This window comes from Linepithema humile, chromosome 7, assembly GCF_040581485.1.
Source record: "Linepithema humile isolate Giens D197 chromosome 7, Lhum_UNIL_v1.0, whole genome shotgun sequence".
Classification (NCBI taxonomy): Eukaryota; Metazoa; Arthropoda; class Insecta; order Hymenoptera; family Formicidae; genus Linepithema; species Linepithema humile.
This window is the reverse complement of record NC_090134.1, coordinates 6,341,241-6,363,257: the sequence shown is the minus strand read 5'-3', so window position 1 is coordinate 6,363,257 and position 22,017 is coordinate 6,341,241. Positions and strand designations below refer to the sequence as shown.

Sequence of the window (22,017 nt, the reverse complement as noted above, 5' to 3'; positions counted from 1 at the left end):
ATTTATACAAACATAACCTTATTTCTGAAGTGATAATTGCAGCATCGTTCTATTGTATATCCTTGCTTATAAACTATGAAACATGTTGATAGAGTACAACTACTCGAACAACTACTTACAAAAACTTGTCAGTAACAAATTTTATGTAAATTACATAACACGTGAATCAGATGGCAGGTGCAGGGAAGAGCAATTATCCGTACTTTTGCAACAATTAATACATAAAACAGTGAAAGTGTCGGAATTTTGTTATTTACGTTAAACATTAATGTATACATGGACAAATAATGTGACAGTTGAAGAATATTGAGAGTAACACGATTTTGCCCGGTGCTGTGATCAGCTGGTTCTAGCAGACGCCGTATGGATCGTCTGCTAGTGACGTCTCAGTCAAATGAGAGACGATTTTGTGACAAAAATATAAAAATTAGAGTAAATCAAGAAATGCATGATCATAATAATTCACGTGTATTTTAATGTTCTCATGATGGGTAACTCTGTTTGAAAAAATGGATAAAATTTTAGCATTCTTTTACAGACATTGCATTGACTATGCATGCGCTGTGTTGTACGAGGTACGCATGCGCTTATTAGAGTTTAAATCTGCATTCGTCGTCTGCATTACAATCACTTGACGAGATATCCTTTGATTTCTGTATTTCTCACGTTAAATTTACATTAACAGTTACTTAAGGTTACGTTTACGTGAAAAAATATCTTTGTGAATAATCATATAACAAATATATATATATAATTAGTACAGAAAATTTAAGAAAAATCTAATTAAATAATACATAAATATATGATATACCGAAAAATTTAAAAATAAAATGAATAAATTGGAAAAAAAATAATTTGGTCTTTAAAAAACTCTAAAGGAACGGAAAATTAACAGGTAAGTGCAAATTATATATTACTTGCGCAATGTTTCAAAATACATTTAAACGTGAAACATGAAATCTTTCTATTCTTACTCAGCTTCTCTCCAATCGAAAAAATTGACATGTGCCAAATATTCTTCTGCCGTCACATTATTTATCTATGTATATACATATGTTTAAAAATCTATTCCAAATTAATAAAAAATAAATATAAATAAGAGTTAATATCAGCAATCTAAAATATTACTTTATATATATATAATAAAATAGCAATTCTAAATTTAATAAAATAAAAAAACATAATTGGAAAAAATGATTTTTATTATATATATAAGATAATGTGCAAACAATAAGATCAGATTCTTTATTAAAATAGACTCGAGAATTTTTATGGAATGATATTAAGAAATAAAACTACAAGTGATCAAAAATAAATTTTAATAGAAGATTAATATATTGATTAAAAAATTTACTTTTTAAAATTTTGTCCTTGTAACTAAAACTTGTAACTTATATTTCACTTACTTTTTATACTTTTATGAAGTATGAGCTACTGTTTGTTTAATTATTTTTATGCTATTCTAATTTGTCGTTAATTCGACAGTTTGAAATATATGTTAAATTATGTACATTTTACATGAGATGTAAAAACGAGAGGATTAGCAACTGTAATTGCAATTTTCGAGCCGTGGCGTACGTGCGAAATCGCGACTTTCTCAGATTGAAAGCCTCGTATAGAAAAAACGAGGTTTTGAAATTCCGCCGATGATCCGCAGAATCGTCGATCTGGCGATAGCTAATCATGTTATGCAAGACCTGAGTGAATTGAGTCGCTACAGCATCGAAAATAACAATTCGTTTATCTATCAGCACTTTGTTTTTATAAAAATTCTATCAATACAACAGTCAATATTATCGAATCGACGAACGGCGACCGGCTGCCGCGGCGCGACGAATTTCGAGCCGTACTAGTGTGTAAGTAGGCTAACAGGCTTCACGAAGAGATACTTGTTGGAGCATACCGGGCACCGCGGCATTCGCGTTCTTGACTTTCTCGGCTTGGTCAGCTATAGCGCACGTCTCCACACCTGTTTTTATCGCAGGTTCCCATTGACTTTTACTCCTCTCATGGTATGACGGCCACTCTCCGATCGAGAGTGAAAATAGCAGAAATTGAAATTTCCCCCATCTCTGTGCATGAAGGATTAATTACTTGCATAAGTTTATATTTCCAAAAATACGATAGATGTATATATATGAAATATATTTATATAATATAAATATGAAATAAGGATTTAAGAATAAAAAAATATTAACGAGAAAAAAGACAAAGAATCAAAGCATATCATATATGTATCACGCAGTGCATATCATATATGTATCGCATATCACGTATGCACGTATCATAAATCTCACACACACATGCATATCACGTATTTATGTATCATATTATATATTTACATTAAGGAAGAAAAAGGCAATGAAAACCAAAGCGCGTATATTCTTATCTTTTTTCATGTTAATATAAATATGATACATAAATACGTGATATGCATGATATTTATGATATGTGATATACGTGATGTATGATGTATGTATATACAATATTTATGTTATCTTTTATTTTTCTAAACAATGTACAAATCGCTAAATAATGAATAAAGCAAAATTAAGACGTTAATGTAACAATTAAATTTTTAACTAATTTGATTCTTCGATCGAAAAGAAAACTAATTTGAGTCATTTTCGGAAATTATTGTGCAATTTTCATTTTGATAAACATTCGAATATTGGCGCTTAGCTCACGTTCACGTGATACTCCTAACTGATGCACGGCACATTGTTGCCATTTCACTCTCGTAAAAGGTACACATGTATAGATAACGCACGTGCAGGAATGTATGAATATGTGACAATACAATTATTCTTATTAACGCAATGTGTTACTGCGAAACGTACGAACGTATTTAACGAATTAGCATAGAAGTACGCACCGCGCCTCTTCTCGTGGAATGCCGATTGCTAATTTAGTGGATGAGAACGCAATTGTCGAGAGAATTACCGTAATCACAAACCTTGTTCAGAAATAATTAAGGCATCAATTTATTCTAAGAATACGTGTTGCTTATTATCGCTCACCGCGTTCAATGTAAAAAAATTCTTTAAAAAAATTAAATCTCTATAATCAGAGAGACTTTCAAGGTTATCAATCCGGGATTTTTTTAAACCATGTTATATCCGGCAAAACATTCTCTATAGATCCTAGAATGTTCTTGCTTCGACATTTATGAACCGTTGTTACTTATTACTATTTTTTGCATTTATCTTGCGCATAACATATAAAGTTACCTAGAGAAGTATTCTGTATGGGCGAGTGCAACTGCTTCATCTTAAGATCGCACCATAATTCTATTTCGTTATGCGTATTTTTTGCACGGTACAAAGATTTTTTGGCGTAAAAACCGATTACGCATAAGAAATATGTAATCTTTTCCTGCTACGTGCGCGCACTCGTGGTATATCCCCAGCTATCTTTTTTCTGAGAACTTATCAACATGTATCAACTAAAAGTCCTGCACGTGATTTCAACGCATAGAAATGTTTGAAATATTCGATTTAAATAAGAGCTTTTTAAATATAAATAAACAAATTTAAAAAATTGTTTTAATATTTACTACGAATTGAAAACACAAATGGTTATATTATTTTAGTTAAATAAATTTTTTTCTATGTAAACGTATTCTCTATAAGAGAATAAATTATTATTTTAACGGAATTTTGTAAGAAGTGTAGTCGGTCACAAGTATATTTATTATTTTGTGATGTTTATACGTGCGAAATATCAGGACATGCTATTGCGTCATTATATTACGAGCGTCATTATAAACGGCAAACTACAGAATGACCTATATTAAATATGCGTGTTTTTTGCTTCTCAAGTGCTCTCATATGTAGACTGTCCCACTCCAATATACTCGCTCTCTTGCATTCGTTTTTCTTCACGAATTATATTTATCGCGAGAATAAAGTATTATTTTCTAAATTTTGTCTATTTAACTTTTTTAAGTCCAACGGCGATCGCTGATAATTTTTTTTTAAATTAAGATAAACATAAAGTTTCTCCGCTTACAGCTGTACAACTTTAATAAATTGCAAATCCTACAACCGTGAACGCACAATTACATATTTTGCAGGTAACATGCGCATAGTTACTGCAAAAACACTAATAACCTTTGAGAAGCGCACCTTTGATTCGTGTATTTTTTTATTATAGAAAGAACATATTATATAAAATTATCATTTGATGTTGCAATAGGATATTATATGAAAGTTGAGAATATGTGAAATTTTTGCGGTTTACTTCGTACACCTTTCGCCTATACATATATAGTTGCACTCTTAAACGCAGTGACGCACAAGAGTTAATTATCTGCGTTTTACCAGTAACATCCAGTATTATTTCACTTATGAATAAGTTTAAGTAATAGCGATATTCAATAATGAGATAATAAATCGCTCGACGAGAATGCATCGGCTGCAATAAAATTACGCAATACAAAGATCAAAGAAATACACGCTTACAATTAGTTAATGTAAAGTTTAATGTGTTCATTTGTATTTAGTCGGCTTTATACTAATTGTAGGGGCAAACGTTGGATAAAGCATTACAACGTTGATAAATTAGTTGTAAAAAATATCGTGAGTCACATATACAATATAAAATAAAAAATAATCAACAGATTTATTAATTATATTAAAAATATAAATATAAATATACGGTATTAAGATTTGTTATTGTAAAAAAGAGATTTAGGCGAAAATGATTACAGCTGTTATCCAATTAAGTTATGCATCCTTGAGGAACAATGTAAGCTTGATAATTGCACGTTATCGCGAGAATGCGAGAGAAAAGTGTCGTTGCGTTAAGAGCGTAATTGCCCATGGTGTATTATTATCTCACTATGATTCACAGCAACGTAAGCCTTAAGGTCAATCTTAAAGATGCTATAGAAAACAGAAAAGGTATGTGATGTCTTTTGCGATAATAGCATTGGAGACAATAGCATTAGAGAATTATCATTATTTTGATTTTAAAATCTGTTTAATAACTTGACACGCGTCAAGGAAAATTAAAACATATGACACTTGACAAAGGAAAATTAAAAATAAAATGTTAAAAAGTAAATAGCAAATTATAATGTTAATGTTGAATTAATACACCTTAATGTTATCGAGAAATAAATAATTAAAAATTTTTTTAATTATTTGCATAATATACGAATATGTTCAGATGTGCGCTCGATTCGGGAAGTGTCTAATTTCAGATGTGAAGGGAGAAATGACGTCACGGATATGCGTGATTCATTTGTACCTTCAAGTGCGTCAGTTGATACGTCTCTTGCATGACTAAACACGTTGAATTCGCAATCGGTGCAGCACGTAGTTATCGACGTAATTTACAAAGCTATAAGGGATATGACTAGCATTTCAATACCTTGGATTGTACGATAAGATAGAGATCAAGAATCTCATACAGCAATGCATGCGTTACGCATAAATTAATTTATTTTCTATAAATTTTTTTCATATTTAACAATTATTAATATAGATATTTTATATTATTAATATATTATAGTTGAGTATAGTTATATTATAGTGAAATTATAGTTTAATTTTTAAATTGCAAAAATAAAGATATATTCTTTCTCAAATCATTTTGTAAGGTATAAAATTATTCTCATACAGTAATTCTTCTAATACTTAAATTTAAAATACACCGCGCTGACAGCACAAAAAAACGTATAATCAAAAAAAAAAATTATCGTTAAATTTTTTATTTTCGATTTACGTGTTTTTTTAAAGTAAATATTTTATGAGCACAGTTTACCTATTGACCAATATAAATATTTCGATTTTAACATTTTAACAAATATATACTCTTGCATATGTTGGTGCATGTAACACTGTACTGTCAACAAAAGTTTTATGGTAAACTAATAATTAAATTTCTGCTGGCTATGATTATTTCAAGTAGACCTTCAGTTATCAGTTTTATCAGTTTTAACTATAACAAAATGTCAGTCGTGATGGTATCTTCTCAAAGGTATCATTACTTCTGGCGAAATAACCTTTAACCTCTATGGAGAAATGTACCACTATACATAGTAATTTAATCTATTAGTTCCGGATATTCTTATAGCTTGCTTTCATATCAGCGATATCTACTTTCTCGTTGAAAATTATCATACGTCAAATAATAATCGTTGTAAATTTTAATAGGGAATCTCAACAGCAGTTACAGATACAAGTTCACGAATATTTTTGACAGGCGCATAACATATAAATAAATAAATAATAATTTTAAAAGCTTATTAATGTGATCGCGATAGTAGATACTATAGAAATTCCGGATCTCGTCAAGAATTTATGGCAGGCTGACGAAATTGGACTCGCACGCGTACTTTCACTGAAAAAAAAGAAAAGCAAGCGGATTCGGTCCACCTTGCCCTTGACTCGCGCGTTGTTTGAGTGCATTTTTGTTGTTGTTAAATGTAAATCTGTGCGAGAGTGAATGTCGCAAAAAAAACGCTTGCTAAATTATCCCGAAGACGCCGAAGGAAACATCTCAACGTAAATAGCGATTCATTAAAGTGCTACCTCATCCCGCAGTCAAGTCGCGCCGCTATTTCAAGGCTCGCGGTGCCGGATAAAGGTAGATCGGCAACGATCCTTGAGGAAGCGAAGAAAAAGCGAGACATAACGGGTCGTCGACTTCGCCGTTCGTGCTTGATGTTATTATGAGCAATTTAGACAAAAGAGATTTTAGACAAAAGACTAACAATAAGTTAAATTCGTTATTTGTAAAAGGCTCAATTGCTTTCGAATTGCTTTCTGAGATTTCGCCGATTCGAGATTGGATTCGATCAATCGGTACGATGGAAATTAATAATAACGAATATGGCATGCGTGACGCGGAGGACGTAACGGCTACGCAGGACAAATACTATATCAATTCTCCCTTCGACGAAACGGCCGGTTTCTCCGGGACGAGAATGGCACGCCGTGCCCTCGATACCCAAATGCGAGTCGCGGTAAAAGTTGAGCGATTACGTGCTACGTACTTGTTTTTAACTGCTGGACAAACAGCTGGATGCCTTCTTCGTTTCGTATAGATTCCGATTCGAGTTCATGAAAGCAAAAGAAGAACCGTCATACATGGACTGTTCAATGCAAAGAACAGTGCTGGTTTTTCTTTTTATTTATTCCCCATTTTTTTTTTAATTTTTTATTATTATTTTTTTTAATAAAGCTTTGAACAAGCATCGCGAACTGTAAATCGCGCTTGAACTTGATACAAGAATCAGCTTTCTCCGACGATTACAAATGATTTATCGTTAGAAACGTAGATGAATAATTATTCGCAGTGTCTCGGTTTTCCTACACATACGTATCTTTAATTTATCAAGAATAATTCAATCTTTTATTTCTATAATTAACGCAAAGTACAATACTTTATCAATCATAAGACACGAATAGCCAGTCAAATATTATTATGTAAGTTCGAGATACAATAGCAATTGTTATCATTTACATGTGGACAAATTTCTAATTTTGTTTTGAAGGGTTTTGAAATTAAATATCAATAATATTTAATCTAATCAAAATATCATTTTCAAACTGTGCATATTATTGCATGACCAATAATATAAATAAGTCTACGAGTGCGATAATATAAATAATGTAGTAAAATTTAGTAGTAAACGTAATAAAATTACGTATGATATTGCATATAATATATAGTTATTTTTTTACGTGATTTATTCACAGAACACGTATGAGAATGTATACATGAGATAAATTCAGATTAGCATGTTTACATTTAGATAAATTTTTTATTTGATTAAAACAATGTTTATATCTTTGTACGTTTTATATCATGTTTAATTATTCAAATAACAGTCAGTGTGTTTATAAACACATTTCTTAAATTATATCATTATTTCACGTACTGTTTTCAAACAAAGAAGTAATTATGAAAATAACATTCATTGTTCAAAAATCAAATCCGCAAATTTTTCTCGAATTTCTAGAAAGTTTTATAGATATATAAAATATATACAATTCTCATTGCAATTTTAAATATTCTTATAATATTAAATGCTCTTAAAATTAATTCTCAAAAATTTTGGTGTGTGTTTTTAAATTCTATCTTTACAAAATTGTTGTTTTCCTAAACAAACAATCTCGAGCAATTAGCAATGAGCAACAATTTGAACAAGTAATGCCCGGTTCCACCAACGTAGATTAACTTTAATTTCGGTTTAACTTACTCTTCACCTTTTTTTTAATTCTTAGAATTAAAAGTTCCATTAATTCTAAGAATTAGAAAAAGGTTAGAATTGGTGGAACTTTTTATTCTAAGAATTTGAAAAAGGTAAAGAGTAAGTTGAACCGAGATTAAAGTTAATCTACATTGGTGAAAATGGGCATTAAACTTTACGATGATAAGTAGACACATGCAATGTTAAATAATTCAGATAAAATTCCAGCTTATTGAAAGATTATATAAAATTTATCGTAATGCAATACGAGTATTTAGAGATAACATAAATTTTTGAATAGAAATGTAGAAATGGTGCTATTATCTTCTGTTTGAAAATAAAATTGTTATATATAAATGTAAAATTATACATATATTAAAATATGATATATATTAAAGTGATCAAAATAAAATATCAATTTCGTACTTCTAATTTTAATTAATTGGATGTAAGATTAGTTTAGCTTGATAATATAGTGAAGAGAGAGAGAAAAGGAAACGAAATATTCTAAATATCACAAGGAAATATTTTTGATAACGTCCTGCGTGAAAGTCGTTATTTATATCTTGAATTACGTGATTTCAAATTCGTTCTACATGACCTTAAATCGCGACGGTTTTTGACCACGCGTTTAAAGATTAGATTTACTATACTAATCGAACTCGGCGCAAAATAGTAATGAAATGCATATATCGGTGAGAAGTCACCTAACAGGTCCGAAGAAAGTTTCCTTGTAGATCAAAGGGAGGGGAGTGAAATAAATGGCGAGCGTTTGAGTGGAATCCGATGAGAGTTTCGAGGAGGGTCTTTCTCTCCTCCACGATTCCCTCTCGTGTGAAATTGACTACGCAACGGCTGGGGAGATTTTATTAACATTTCTCTGCAGTATAATGTCCGAGTTCCTCACTATCACTCTCGATCTCGAGGCGCTCGCTCAAGTTCACGCGAAGAGTGAGATTTCACGAATCTTAGAAATAGTATTCGCTGTGCACTACGACGTCTCACGTGGATATACGAAAAATTATTGAAAATTATTATGGCTATATAAATCTCAAGTTCTATTTCAAATTTTATTATGGAGGTAGTCTGACGACAAAATTTTTAATAAAGATTATTATTATTAATCATACGCAATTATATTTGCATTATTAAAAAGAATTGGACACTTTCACAAATTCATTAATCAGCAACTAGAATATATATTAACATGTGGTAACATGCGGGAAATTGTTATTAAAATTGTTACTGCAATGACGTGCATTCGCGTGCCGTACATTATTGTAATTATTAGCATTATCGCGAAAATTGTTGTACGGATTGACAACGGTATTGTCACGATATCTTTCTTTGCAAATGTTTTTCACAACAGTCGTAGAGATATGCGTGGACGATTGATACGTTAATGAGTTGATATGCTTGCTCGTTTGGAACGCTCGCGTCCATTCATTCGGCGGCTACGTGTTCCGGCGCATTTATTGCGAGAGGGAAAAGTGGATGACGATTGTTCGCCACCGCAAAACGTTCGTGGAAAGTTGTCGAGGAATGCATGCTGACCTTGATTATTCGAGACGTCCGTTTTGGACTGTAGTCGATTGCGTCGTTCGTCCCGTCATTGTTGGTTACCTTCAAATTATTATCCTGCGTTTTTCGAAGGCAAACTGGATACAAGTACTTGATGTGAAGGGACTTGATGCAAAGGTGCACGTGGAATATGTCAATGCCTACTTGAGAATGATTAAAATTGCACGTCTGAAAAAAATTTGCGCAACTTTGTTATGACTTCACTTGAAATATCCATGATGCGTCAGAAAATTACCCCTGCAATTTATTATCGTTTTTGAGTTGCAGCGCAAATTCTTTGTTCATATTTTTTCCTCGAGTTACTTTGAAGAAAAGAATGGACAGAGGTCCAAAATTAAAGATCATGAAAATCTTTTGCAACTGCAGCAGACATTTCGATAGTACACGTTGTACGAAAATATACAACGTGTTGTCAGACACCGCGCTAAGATACTTAGAGCTTACTTCTCTCTAGAAAAAGTTGCCCAATAAAATTTACATAACGCAACGCAACTTTTGATTTATGCGCAACACTATTCGGATAAAATATATTTCAATAGTTTCTTAAAATAAGGATTTTTTTTTTTATGAAACTGGTCAAGCTTTCTGCGCGTGGAAAATAAACGTTTCATACTTTAACATATGCTTTAAATGTTAGTCACTAAGTCTAACATTTACATCGACGTATGGGCCGTGATGACGTACTTAGGAACAAATAGAAACTCTGATATACATTAGCGAACGAGGCGAATATTGTGCGCATCATAGCATGCCGGCAACTTTTACTGTGCACCCATGTATGGTGCATTTAGCATTCGTTCTTTCTCTTAATCGTTCGTACCATTTACGGTCAGCCACACCATGCGTTACCGAGAATGTTAGATAATTGAATCAAGAAATTTTCCTCGAGAGTCATGATACCTTTCTCTAAAATATTTGCCATAAAAACCGGCGGCTTTCCTCGGCGAGAAAAAGAGAGAAAAATAGTTCGTAGATCATATGTAAGAGAGAATAAAAAGGAGAAGTATGCAAACCGTACAAACAACATGACAACGTATTACATTTCACGTACAACTTGATAGAAATACACTGTAACAATGTAATGTGAAAATACGGAGCAAAATCTGGCCGGATCAATTATTTTCTAAGGGCCCCTGGCGCGAAGTCGTGAGAGCGACCTTGATTCCGTCGCTCGCATCCGTGCATTAGAGCACGTTCAGCGACGTTCATCGGAGCGGACATCAGCATCGATGGCGAGCGAATCCAGAATGTGGGTCGGCCAGCGCTCATGGAGAAAGTATATTTTCCCACTCCGTATCTCTTGACATTCGATATCGTTCTTCGAGGAATGGCGAAACCGCGGCCCACAGCGTTTACTCGATACGTAGCTTCTTCGTTTTTTTCTCTTTGAAAGATAACTATTTCTGCTGATAATGTAGCCTAAACTGCTCCGTTCAAAAAATTGTTTTCTATCTAACAATAAGACTTCTGATTTTATTTGCAATTAAATATGGAACTTGATACATTTTTATCTTCTGCTCTAGTTTTTTATTAATAAATTCTAATAACAGATTTTCTTCAAGTTATTGCAAAATAAAAATTACGTTAGCTCTGATCACGTAATAGCTTAATATCAAAGAATTTTTTTATTCTTCCTTTATTAAATTCTTTCTATTACTTTGCAACTTTCAACACGAAACAATAGATTTTGTTTGCATGCCATTTTATCGATTGATAGAATAAAGTTTGATCAAACACATAGTTTGAGAATATCTTTATATTATTATATGAATTAGACCAATTTATTCGTCACAGTTTTCTGTAATATGTCTTTTCATTTCAAAGATTAATACACTGTCAAAATATAAGTAAAATAGATTTCTTTTAAAGCTCAAATCGTTTACCTAAAATAACTTTAATGACGACGGTTATTAAAACGATTTTCCAAAGAAAGTAGCTATGGACCTCGGAGCCGACCGTGAAGAGAAAGCTATCTTTCTGGCAAGCAAACAGAGTAACGGCTGCTGATACTTGAAAGATTTGGCAATACACACCTCGTGCGTGAATGAGTGGTTATTTCGTGAGAAAAGTAAATTCACTCGCGTAACCCGTCACCCGTTGAGGACCGTGCAATGACAATACAATTTTCGTATGAGATTTACCAATATTACTTCGTTGTTGTTATTATTATCGTCTCGTTTTGCAATCGGTTCGAAGCGTGCTCTATCCTTTTAATTGCATAACGGCACACTCTCGTTCAAGTATCATATGTAAATCTCGGTGCGTGTGAGAAATATATTCCAATTATAAGGAGAAGGTGAAAGCGTCCTTCGCTTCGGAATTTTGCGTCGTCAGCTAATTCTTATGTCACGGACCCGTTCCATATGCCATGCAGTCTAAACTTCAGCTTTTCACCTTTACGAAAAACCGCCGTTGTCATAAATCTATCAAAATAATAAATGCAATCGGTGCTCACTGAAGAATTAATATATTAAAGATGCGAAGTATTGCCCAGAGAGCTGTCACACGATGTAGATTCGTAATCTCATTTCTTATAAAATTTAAATGTTATATAGGAATGTATTGCTACAAAATATATTATTTGACATGGTTGAAAATATGATATCGTTGAGCAATTTCAATAATTGCATAAGCAAATTTATGACAAGTTAATATTTCAATTGGAATATGAAGATGAAAATTTCTCTTGATATTTTTACCAAAAAATAATTTCTTTCTTATTTAAAATTAAGAAAAGAATTTATTATTAAAATTTAATCTCTTTATCGTCGTCTTCAAGATACAACTCAAAGAACATCTCTGCGATTTCTGCAAATCTTCCTCGCGTTTTTTCCTAGTTTTGTTGAAAATCACTGCAAGCTTCTTGCATCCGGCGACCTTTTCAATTGCGATTCTTCTTGCAATGGCTCATCATACGCTCATTTAATGCATCGATTCAATATTGAGGGGGGTTGAAGGCCGTCGCGATTATTTCTACCTGCGCGCGGTTGACTCCCGGCCGACTTTGTAGCATCGCGCATTGCTACAATCCACCTTGCGGCGTCGGTCAGTCCCAGCTCGTGTAACCTCACCTTACTTTCTCCTCTGGCAGAAAGACCGGACCTGACTATTCCTGACTATTAGATTTAAGATAATCCACGATCGGGCCCCACCCGATTCCCAATCCGAGAATTTCACGCGTACACACTTTACGGTTGTTGCGCAGGAGATTGCACTCGGCAAACGTACAGCTTTTATCCTCCGCCGCATAGCATTGCCTTTTTCAGATGACAAACTGAATATATAAATCAAATCAGAATAATTACAACGGAAAAATGCACTGATATGACGAGCTCTCGCAGGAAATATAGTCCCTGACTCCATTTTTTCTTCATTATGCGCAAGTTAGCTCCTTCCAGCCGTTAATTGCAGGTGCGACTTGAAGATTCTTGCGACAGCGGCACTTGAACGAGGCATGCGATCTTGCAACATCAGTTACTTCTTTAGATCATGGATATAACGAACTCTTGAATATCTTCACTTATCTCCAATAACCGCAATAGGATATTTTTGTCTCATAAATTATATAATTATTACGAATAAACGGCATTATTCATAAATACGCACTCGTAAAATACTAATATTCTCCGATGAAGAGACCTCATATCATGAGATTAATAGTCATTTGTTTATAGGATTTTTCCGATAGAATATCCGATGATCATTTATTATTAATAATACGAAATTTCTTATTTATATTGATTTATGTTGATTTTAAAATATATGTGTTTTCAATGGAAATATTAACTTAGCTTCTTTTTTTGCAACATCTTTCTTCACGCAACTTTTTATTTGAGTATAATTAATTGAAACATTCTTACGTGAATTTTATTTTTTTATTTTATTAGTTATTCGAAAATTACGAACGCTTTAATATTTTTATTGGAGAAAAATTGATTTCAATTAATCAAAGGTCTGTATTTTACGATTTATCGGCGAGAGGAGATTTATGATACGAGCAGGATTTAAAAAAGTGGTATGCCGATTATGGTTTCGTACGATTCTTCACTACCAGTTATGCTAACTGTTACATGATATCACGTGACAGGTAGCTTTCATAATCGTCATGATAGCGATCCACCCATCGACAAGTCTAAGACGTCATGCATCCTCACCGGTATGTTAACAAAATCAACGCAATTTTCCGACGATGATAAATTAACCGTTACATGTGCGGAAGACATTATCAGTCGCACGGTAATGGAAATGCTTTTGCGAATCGCACGCGCGCTCATGAATGGGTGTCTCATCATTGATGACGATACAGACGAATGCAAACGATCGCGGATGATGAACCACTTTCACATCCATCACCTCTGCGTCGTTCGCCCAATTTTCCCGCTCGTTGCTCAACGTCTAAAATTTGCAGTCTAAAAATATACGCAAAAATCGTATTATATAACTATTTAATTAATAGTATTCGTTTTACGTGTTACAAGCCGTTCCGCTTCGAGTCTTCATTTCAAGCCTTGCTGTTTCAGTGATTGAATCGTGTTTTATTAGATAAATATTTGTGCGATTCGATAATGCGCATGGAACGGATAAAAGTAATTTTGCATTAATTTTGCATCGAAGAAACGTTTCACACGTATATATAATCGTGCAAGCTCGTTTTTTTTTTTTTGCAATTCGCGATTTGCTTCAGCGTTAGCCTTGGCGTCGGATATACTCATAAGAGAAGTAAAAGTCTCTAATGCAATGAACTTGCTTGCTACTGCTATAACTAGTTATCCGGGAATGCAATAAGCGAGCATGCGTGCGCATGGAAATCGCTAGACACGCATGGACACGCATTAAACGCGGTCACTGCTTAATGTTGCATATCCACCCAAACACGATGCGCCTATATCGTCATAAATATACAACATGAATCATCGAAGGGCTATTAAAATCCTCTCGAAAATCACGAGTCCGTTATCATTTAAGTGTCGATTTATCACTGGGTGTATATCGCAGGTCGATTTATTGCAGGTTATAAACCTGCGAAATATTTTATGTTACCATAAACGATAAAGAAACATTATGTGAAAGATGATATATATTTATATATGATATATATTTATCAAGAATATTTCAGGAACGTAGTCGTCCGACAAAGAGAATTCAGAATTCAGTATTCGATTCATGCTTGATATTTTTCATCTCATACGCGCAATCTTTTAATCAAAATCACAATATAATTTATATATTCGCATTTCGTATACTTATTTACATTTTAATTTATCGATCAATCAATGTTCTCCAATATACATTTTAACGGCATTTTAAGTTGATCAAAATTAATTTCATAAAAGCAAGTTAGTTTTCCAAGGTCATATTAATATAATTACATCTTGCAATCAGGTTAACGATATATCTCTTGTTTTCGCAGGATTGAAAGGCTATAAAAAAGTGACATGCGAATGTTTATGACACGCTACACTCGCTTAGCAAATGAGTGCAGCGTACTTTAATTATTTTCAAGCGCTTACACGCCGGATTCACAAGGTTGCCAATCGCCGGCAGTCGATGCATTACAACACCCATGTACAGGAGCGATGTGTTGTTATTTGCTTGGCCTCGATTAGTTTGCCAGTAAATGAACTGTTGCATAGTATGAAATTTGTCTCACTGTGTAAGGAAGCAAAAATATTTTATCTGCTTGCATACTGAATATTGCGCATTACCTCTTTTTCATATTGGTTTATTTTTATTTAATTTAAGTACATTTTAAGTAGCTATTCTGGTTTATTAAATTTGGTTTACTAAATATGAAGGATATCAGCAAAAATATATATAATAATATAATATTTAGATAAAAAATCTACAACACATAAAAATAAAAATAAATTCTTTTTTAAAATGTGACAAAAATATAGTTTTAGCGTTTTCAATTTTTCAATCGAATTTAATATTAAATAAAATTAATAACTTTATAATGGCAGCGTTGTTACGAATTAGAATTTTATATTTATCACTGCTAATATGCCGTTTAAACATTTTCATAATAGAAAATAAATTGAGAATTTCAATTACGTGAAACTGTTTGATTTGAATGACCAGTTATTTCTAAAAATACGTTAAATGCCACGAAATCGTGGAACATCAGCTGTGATATTCAATGGCGAAAGAGGACATTCTTGTGTACAGAGCGAAAGAATTCAGTTCTTCCTTCTTCTTTAAATTAATAAGAAGCGTTGATATATTTGCGTTCCAAACTAGTTATAAAAAACAGGTTTATTTATAAATAATGTTAAGTAAATAATTAACTTGAACTGCGTTTCAAATTGTAAGATATAATAACACAGAATCATAATATCAATTTGCAAAATTTTGAAAAATTGTTTAAAAAATACAGAGAAAGATGTACAGACGTTTTACTCAAAAAAGTACTATTAAGCTTTTAACAGTTTTGTATCTGAGATATCTTTCTATTTTACTAAGAGGAGAAATATTTTTATTCCATTTCTATCCTACAGATTTTTCTCGAAATGCTTAGAACATCCGAAATTTAGCATTACAAATAATATATGATATATATTATATCAGTTTTGCCGCAAGGCAATCAGATAATTTTAATTAACACGTTGTTTTTACGGAATAATAAGAGTAATAAGCTATAACGCGGCGGACGTGTTGCAAGAGTAGTAGTAATCACTCGAAGAAGGTCGGACACCCGACAGCGACCAGTAGTAAGTCATGCGTTGCGTCGAACCTCACCAATTACACCGATATCTCTAGTCTGACGTGCGCATATGAATACAGCTACGCGTAAAATAATTGCCCCGTTCAAAGTACTGTTGTATATATTTATCACTTGTCAACCGATCTATGTATTTAGTGCAACATTGACTTTTTCACGGTAATTTAGGATAATTAATACAGATTGATTATTGTAGGAATTAAAGTAGCGGACAGCTATTTTCATCACGGCGATGTAATTAATGACATTTATGATCTATTAATCAATAATTTGATAGTTTTAATTTCTTTTAAATACTTTTATGATTTTTATTTGTGTCGGCTTTTAAGTATTTTATGCGTACAATTAAATTGAAGAGTGCTTAAAATTTATTTAAATAATTATTAAATATATTATTAAATTTATTTAAATAAATTATATAATAATGATAAATAAAAAGATCTGTAGTATGTTAAAGATATTTCACACAGTCATATTTTAAATTTAGATAAGATAAATATTCATTCCCATTACGCAGTTAATTCTTACGGCATAATCTAAGTTTATGGTCAATATTTGACATAATACGGAACTTTCCTTTTTTTTATTTGCAGAACAAAACGAACACACAAGACAGCAGGATAGGTCTCGCGAGAGCAACGAGCACTATGCAAACGCAGATGCCTGGACCTTTGCCCGATTACCAAATCGATCCTTACAGGCTCATAGAAGATGATCTTAAGGATATGTTCGACGATATACGACTGGTAATATATTTTACTTCAATTACATCTAAAAGTGTATAAATATTTTTACCTCCCACTTATATCTTTGAAAATAGTTCTTTCGTAGTAAGATAGATTAATGTTATTAAATTTCTTAGAGTTTCAACACGTTTCGTATTACATTTCTAAAAATTATTATTTCGTAACGGATCAGAATATTTTTATTTTGAGCGATAAGTTTTAACGTATAGTGGAAACCGAAAGCTATTATATCTCCATTCGCATGAGGCGGCGATTGTAATTCACATAGATAGCCTCGAGAAACTTTCGGGAAGTAAGAACACATCGCCTAGCAACTATTTATGTAATTGACTTCATCGATATTACGTACGCAGAATATTGTGAAATAGCGACTGGCCAACGTAGGACGAGCTCAGTGGTGCGGCAAAAAGACGCGTGTACTAAAAAAGGTGTAATTAGAAAAGATTGCGTAATAGATGCGCTTTGATTTCACTTGACAATTTCTTAAATATCATCATCACACACAGACACACACACACAAATCTTCTCTCGTTCGGAAAAGCTTGGAATATGTTATAACCAAGAAAATATTTTTAAATCTTTAATTAAATTGTATTTTTTTATATTCATTTCCTCTCAAATTTTTCTCAAATTGACATACGAAATACCGTTGCAATAATTTATCTAAATATATTATAGATTCTTTTTTAGAAGTAGTCATTCTTTTTAATATAATAATTTTGTTTTTTAATTAAAATTTTTTATTTTTTTCTCGAAATTTGTTAGCTACCTAATAATATTCGTATTTTGTTATTCCTATGATGAATGATGATTGATGAATGATGTTTCGAGTGGAGTTGGTCAAAAACATTGCTATTTGTTAGACGACAACGACAATTGTTAAGAAGCGCGTTTATAAATATTGATGAAGAGCTGTGTAATTTTCACGCAGCAGAGCGCGTTCGCTTAAGGTGCTTCGGCCCGCGAGCGAAAGCAGCTCGACTTCACGGTCTGCATATGGTCAAGAACTTTTACTCACGATCACCGTTCACGTACGACACATAGTGTGAAATTTGCCCAATCTATGAGGACTAAATTTTTCTCTGATTTTCGTTAAAATAATCGAGGAATATTCTGCATTGTCAAAGTATTCCAAGATTTGAATACTTTGAAAAATTGAAAAATTATTGATTGACCACATAAATGAGCCAAATATTAGTGCGTAAGGTACCTGGATAACTTTGGAAAGTAGCACCATGACACAGATTCTTTAATTTTTTTTACGAGTATAAAGTAGTTGAATTATGCAATTAATGATTTAAACGAAAAAAACATGTTTTTTAAATATTGCAAAAAATTTGGCCACAAAACTTCGACGTAATGTTTAAATATACATTGAATATGTCGAAAAATATTCAAGTAATTTTATAACTGTAATTTTATAACTACCAATTTGTAGACTTTTTACATATATTTTTAAATTAATTTATCATAAAAGTTTCTTTTAATGCTAAAAAAAACGCGTTTATTTGAACGAGTTTCATTCTTAAAGTAAATTCATGATTTTTTAAATTAAATAATCAAGAGGCAAGAGCACCAATTAATGAATTCAATTTCTGGTTTCATTATCTACATCCCGATCTTTGCTTATATGACTATTAATAATTTATATAATTAGTAATTAGTTAGCTAGTAGTAAGTTCGTAGTAAGTTATATGTGTGGGTAGTAAGTTATACACGTAGTAAGTTATTAGTATAAATTACAATTTAGGATTTCAAGCTTTTTCAAAATGTCATTAATAAATTTTTACTGATTAAAATTGTGGAGTCTTAGAAAGAGGAGGATTTGATAAATTGTAGACATTAGCAGATGATTGTGTGGTGAAACAAAAGAAATCGTATTCAACGAACCATCGTAACTTCAACAGACGTTACTTGATTTGAGGAAAGTTAGAGAAATCTACCGTTAGAGTATCACAAACGCAGCATCGAAACGGTATCGAATCCTCTCAAGTTCATCGGCTCGACTTCCGATCGCGTAAGTGACAAAGGCGTGTAAAAGAAGCAACACTGACATAAGCCCGTCGAAATGAAGACGTAATGGACGTGACGGTCTTTTCGACTTTGGCCAAATTCCAAAAGGAACTTTCAGCCGGCACCACGGCTGGAATTCAAAGCGACTCGTCTGATCGACGACGTTCTTTCTTCTTCATTGCAACGAAAGCAGTGTCTGACGCATATTTAATCCGTAATCGCGACAGACGGATTCCGATACCGTCGAAAGGATAGCTGCAAGTTTCTCTTCTGGTTACGCGCTCTGCCTCCCGAAGTTGCAGAGAAATTTTCGAAAATCTTTCTAACAAACGTGGCTGTGTGCAAATGTTAAATAACAGCAGTTATTATGCTTGATAATAAGCATACGTAATAATATTTTTATCGAAGAGTGAAATAAATCTTCTATAAAAAAACAGTATTGAAAAAAATTTTGATAAATCGTTAACCAATTAAAATTTATAAACTTGACTTTCATATAAATTTTAACTATTTTACATTTTACAAGTATTTCTTACATACTTTTGCATGCCATTATATTTAATCGCTTTGAAAGAACTGAAACATAAATTTCTTATAACTACAATCCATACAACATGTTATATACAATCTGGTCAAAAGACAATATACGTTATGCAACGTATTTTGTATAAAACTTTAATAAATATGGTAAATCTTCGGGAAACCCATCTATATGAAATAATGGATAAAAAGATCGAATTTTTACGTATTTTTGCCTCCTGAATATATGAATTTGGAAGAATTTTTTGTCGGTCGGACATATTCAGGCCGCCATCTTAAAAAATACACAAAAAACTTGTTTTTTTATCGATATTTCCTATTGTACAAAAAAAGCTGTCAAATGCACGAGTTCAGATATATGCACACATGTTATATAATTTCAGGAACTTATTAACAACACTACGCAAGAAGAGCTGCAACCTATAAGCACGTATTATCTGGATGGTCAGGGAAAAGCAGTACGGCCCATGTTGACTATACTTATGGCGCGAGCTATCAATTATCACAAAGGAAGGAAGTAAGTGCACGTATTTCTATGGAAGTTTCAAATTTACCGAGAAGGAATAGCAATACTGCAAATCGTTAAACAACGCTTACAAAGAAGGTTCAGCAACTCGAAAATTCTAAAAATTCTAATCTAATTCATGAGGTCAAGCTGGCTCAAGTGATGTAATAGAAGCATTTGAAAGAATTAAGAGTGATATTGCACGTTGGAAAAATTATTTCATGTATCAATTTTTTGTAGAAAATTGGCCGGCTTAAATTACATTGTTACTTATTAAACCTTACAAAACCTTTTTTATTAATCGTTAACACTTAAAATTCTATCCAACAACAACTTATAAATAACGCTTATGCGCGTTAAACTGGTTGTTAGAATTTTAATGAATGTACGTTTATGCACGTTAGAATCGAATTTTAATGAATGCACAGCAATTATTTTTAAAAAATGACCTTAAAAATAAATGATGAGAACGTTGCAAATAGAAACAAGAAAATAAGAAACGCTAATAAATATACAAAATTAACATATTTGTACTTGGGTAGCATAATTGTTTAGTCTTATGAATAGCGAAGACGAGAATTATCGATATTTTAAGAATCAGAAGTTACACACATATCTTTAAACTATCTTTAAACTTTCAATTTTACAAGCAATTTTTTATAGTTTTAATTTTTATAGCTTTTAATTGACACTTCAATCGCTGCAGCGTGGCAATGTGAATCGTGTTAGAAAATTTATGATTAGAACGACATTGCATGAGAGAGTCGGATTCTTTTAACTACGCACAGCACATTGAATCTCTATACATATGAAAACGTACGCTCGCGACATTTAGAAAGCATTAAAAGTCCTTACAAGTGGTACGCTAGAGACGAGTGAATCTCTATGAAAGTGGCGATCGCGCATCGTATGTCGACATATCACGACGAATATGAATGAGAAGCCGCGTGAATGAGAACTGCAATAATGTATTTAGATGCGCATTCAGGAATGTAATAGTAAACATAGTTTTATCATTACGTATTGATTAGTCGAGATAATGGAAACCTCTAACATAAGTAAAAACGAATTAAGTTTATGTCGGAGTTCACTGGAATTCTTTTATAGCTTATTTCATCAGATTGAAAGATTTTTCAGATTTTTAAGTAATATTACGGCCAAGAAAAATTATAATATATTAAGGATTTTAAGCTCTTTGAAAAAAATAAAATGTTAATCTAATAATTTATACATTTCTACAAAATAAATCTTACAAATTGTTAACTTTTAATTAGAACTTTCCAATTTAAAAAGTCATCGAAAAAGATGTAAAAAAAACGTAGAAATTGACTTCAAAATTACGGAACAATTTTTTTCACAATTCTCATCATTAATATCGATAACAAATTTATGAAAAAATTATATCATTTATAATTATTTAAAATCACTTACCCAATGCTGACAATGATCGCCATGGTGAATAGCTGATGGTTTATTTTACAACAAAAGGATCTCTTCTTTTTTCCAGCGTTCTCTCGCATTCGCAACGGCAAATAGCGATGATCTCCGAGATGATCCACGCCGCTTCCTTATTACACGACGACGTGATCGATATGTCAGATTTCCGTCGAGGCAAACCATCCGTTAATGTCGTCTGGAGTCAAAAAAAGGTCAGATTTTATTTTTTCAAGTTATAAAATTAGTTGATGCATTCGCCGACTAATTGATT

General features: G+C 32.4%; 1 protein-coding gene and 1 long non-coding RNA gene across 4 annotated transcripts in view; one reads left to right on the top strand and one right to left on the bottom strand.

The window, feature by feature from the left end:
• Positions 1–22,017, top strand: part of qless (decaprenyl diphosphate synthase subunit 1 qless) — a 28,740-nt gene that overhangs the window by 577 nt on the left and 6,146 nt on the right. Inside the window, exons 2-4 of the mRNA XM_012360682.2 lie at positions 17,099–17,251; positions 20,188–20,321; positions 21,817–21,958. Of these exons, the coding sequence (XP_012216105.1) occupies positions 17,099–17,251; positions 20,188–20,321; positions 21,817–21,958 (429 nt within the window). The remainder of the gene's footprint in view (positions 1–17,098; positions 17,252–20,187; positions 20,322–21,816; positions 21,959–22,017) is intronic.
• Positions 978–22,017, bottom strand: part of LOC105668352 (uncharacterized) — a 98,583-nt gene continuing 77,543 nt past the window's right edge. Inside the window, exons 5-6 of one of the 3 annotated variants that reach the window (XR_001100089.2) lie at positions 21,741–21,942; positions 978–2,072 (exon numbers count right to left, since the gene is read on the bottom strand). This is a non-coding gene — a long non-coding RNA (uncharacterized lncRNA). Of the gene's footprint in view, positions 2,073–6,163; positions 7,040–20,314; positions 21,268–21,740; positions 21,943–22,017 lie in introns of those variants that run through there. The other 2 variants (XR_010891330.1, XR_010891331.1) reach the window with 2 other exon arrangements.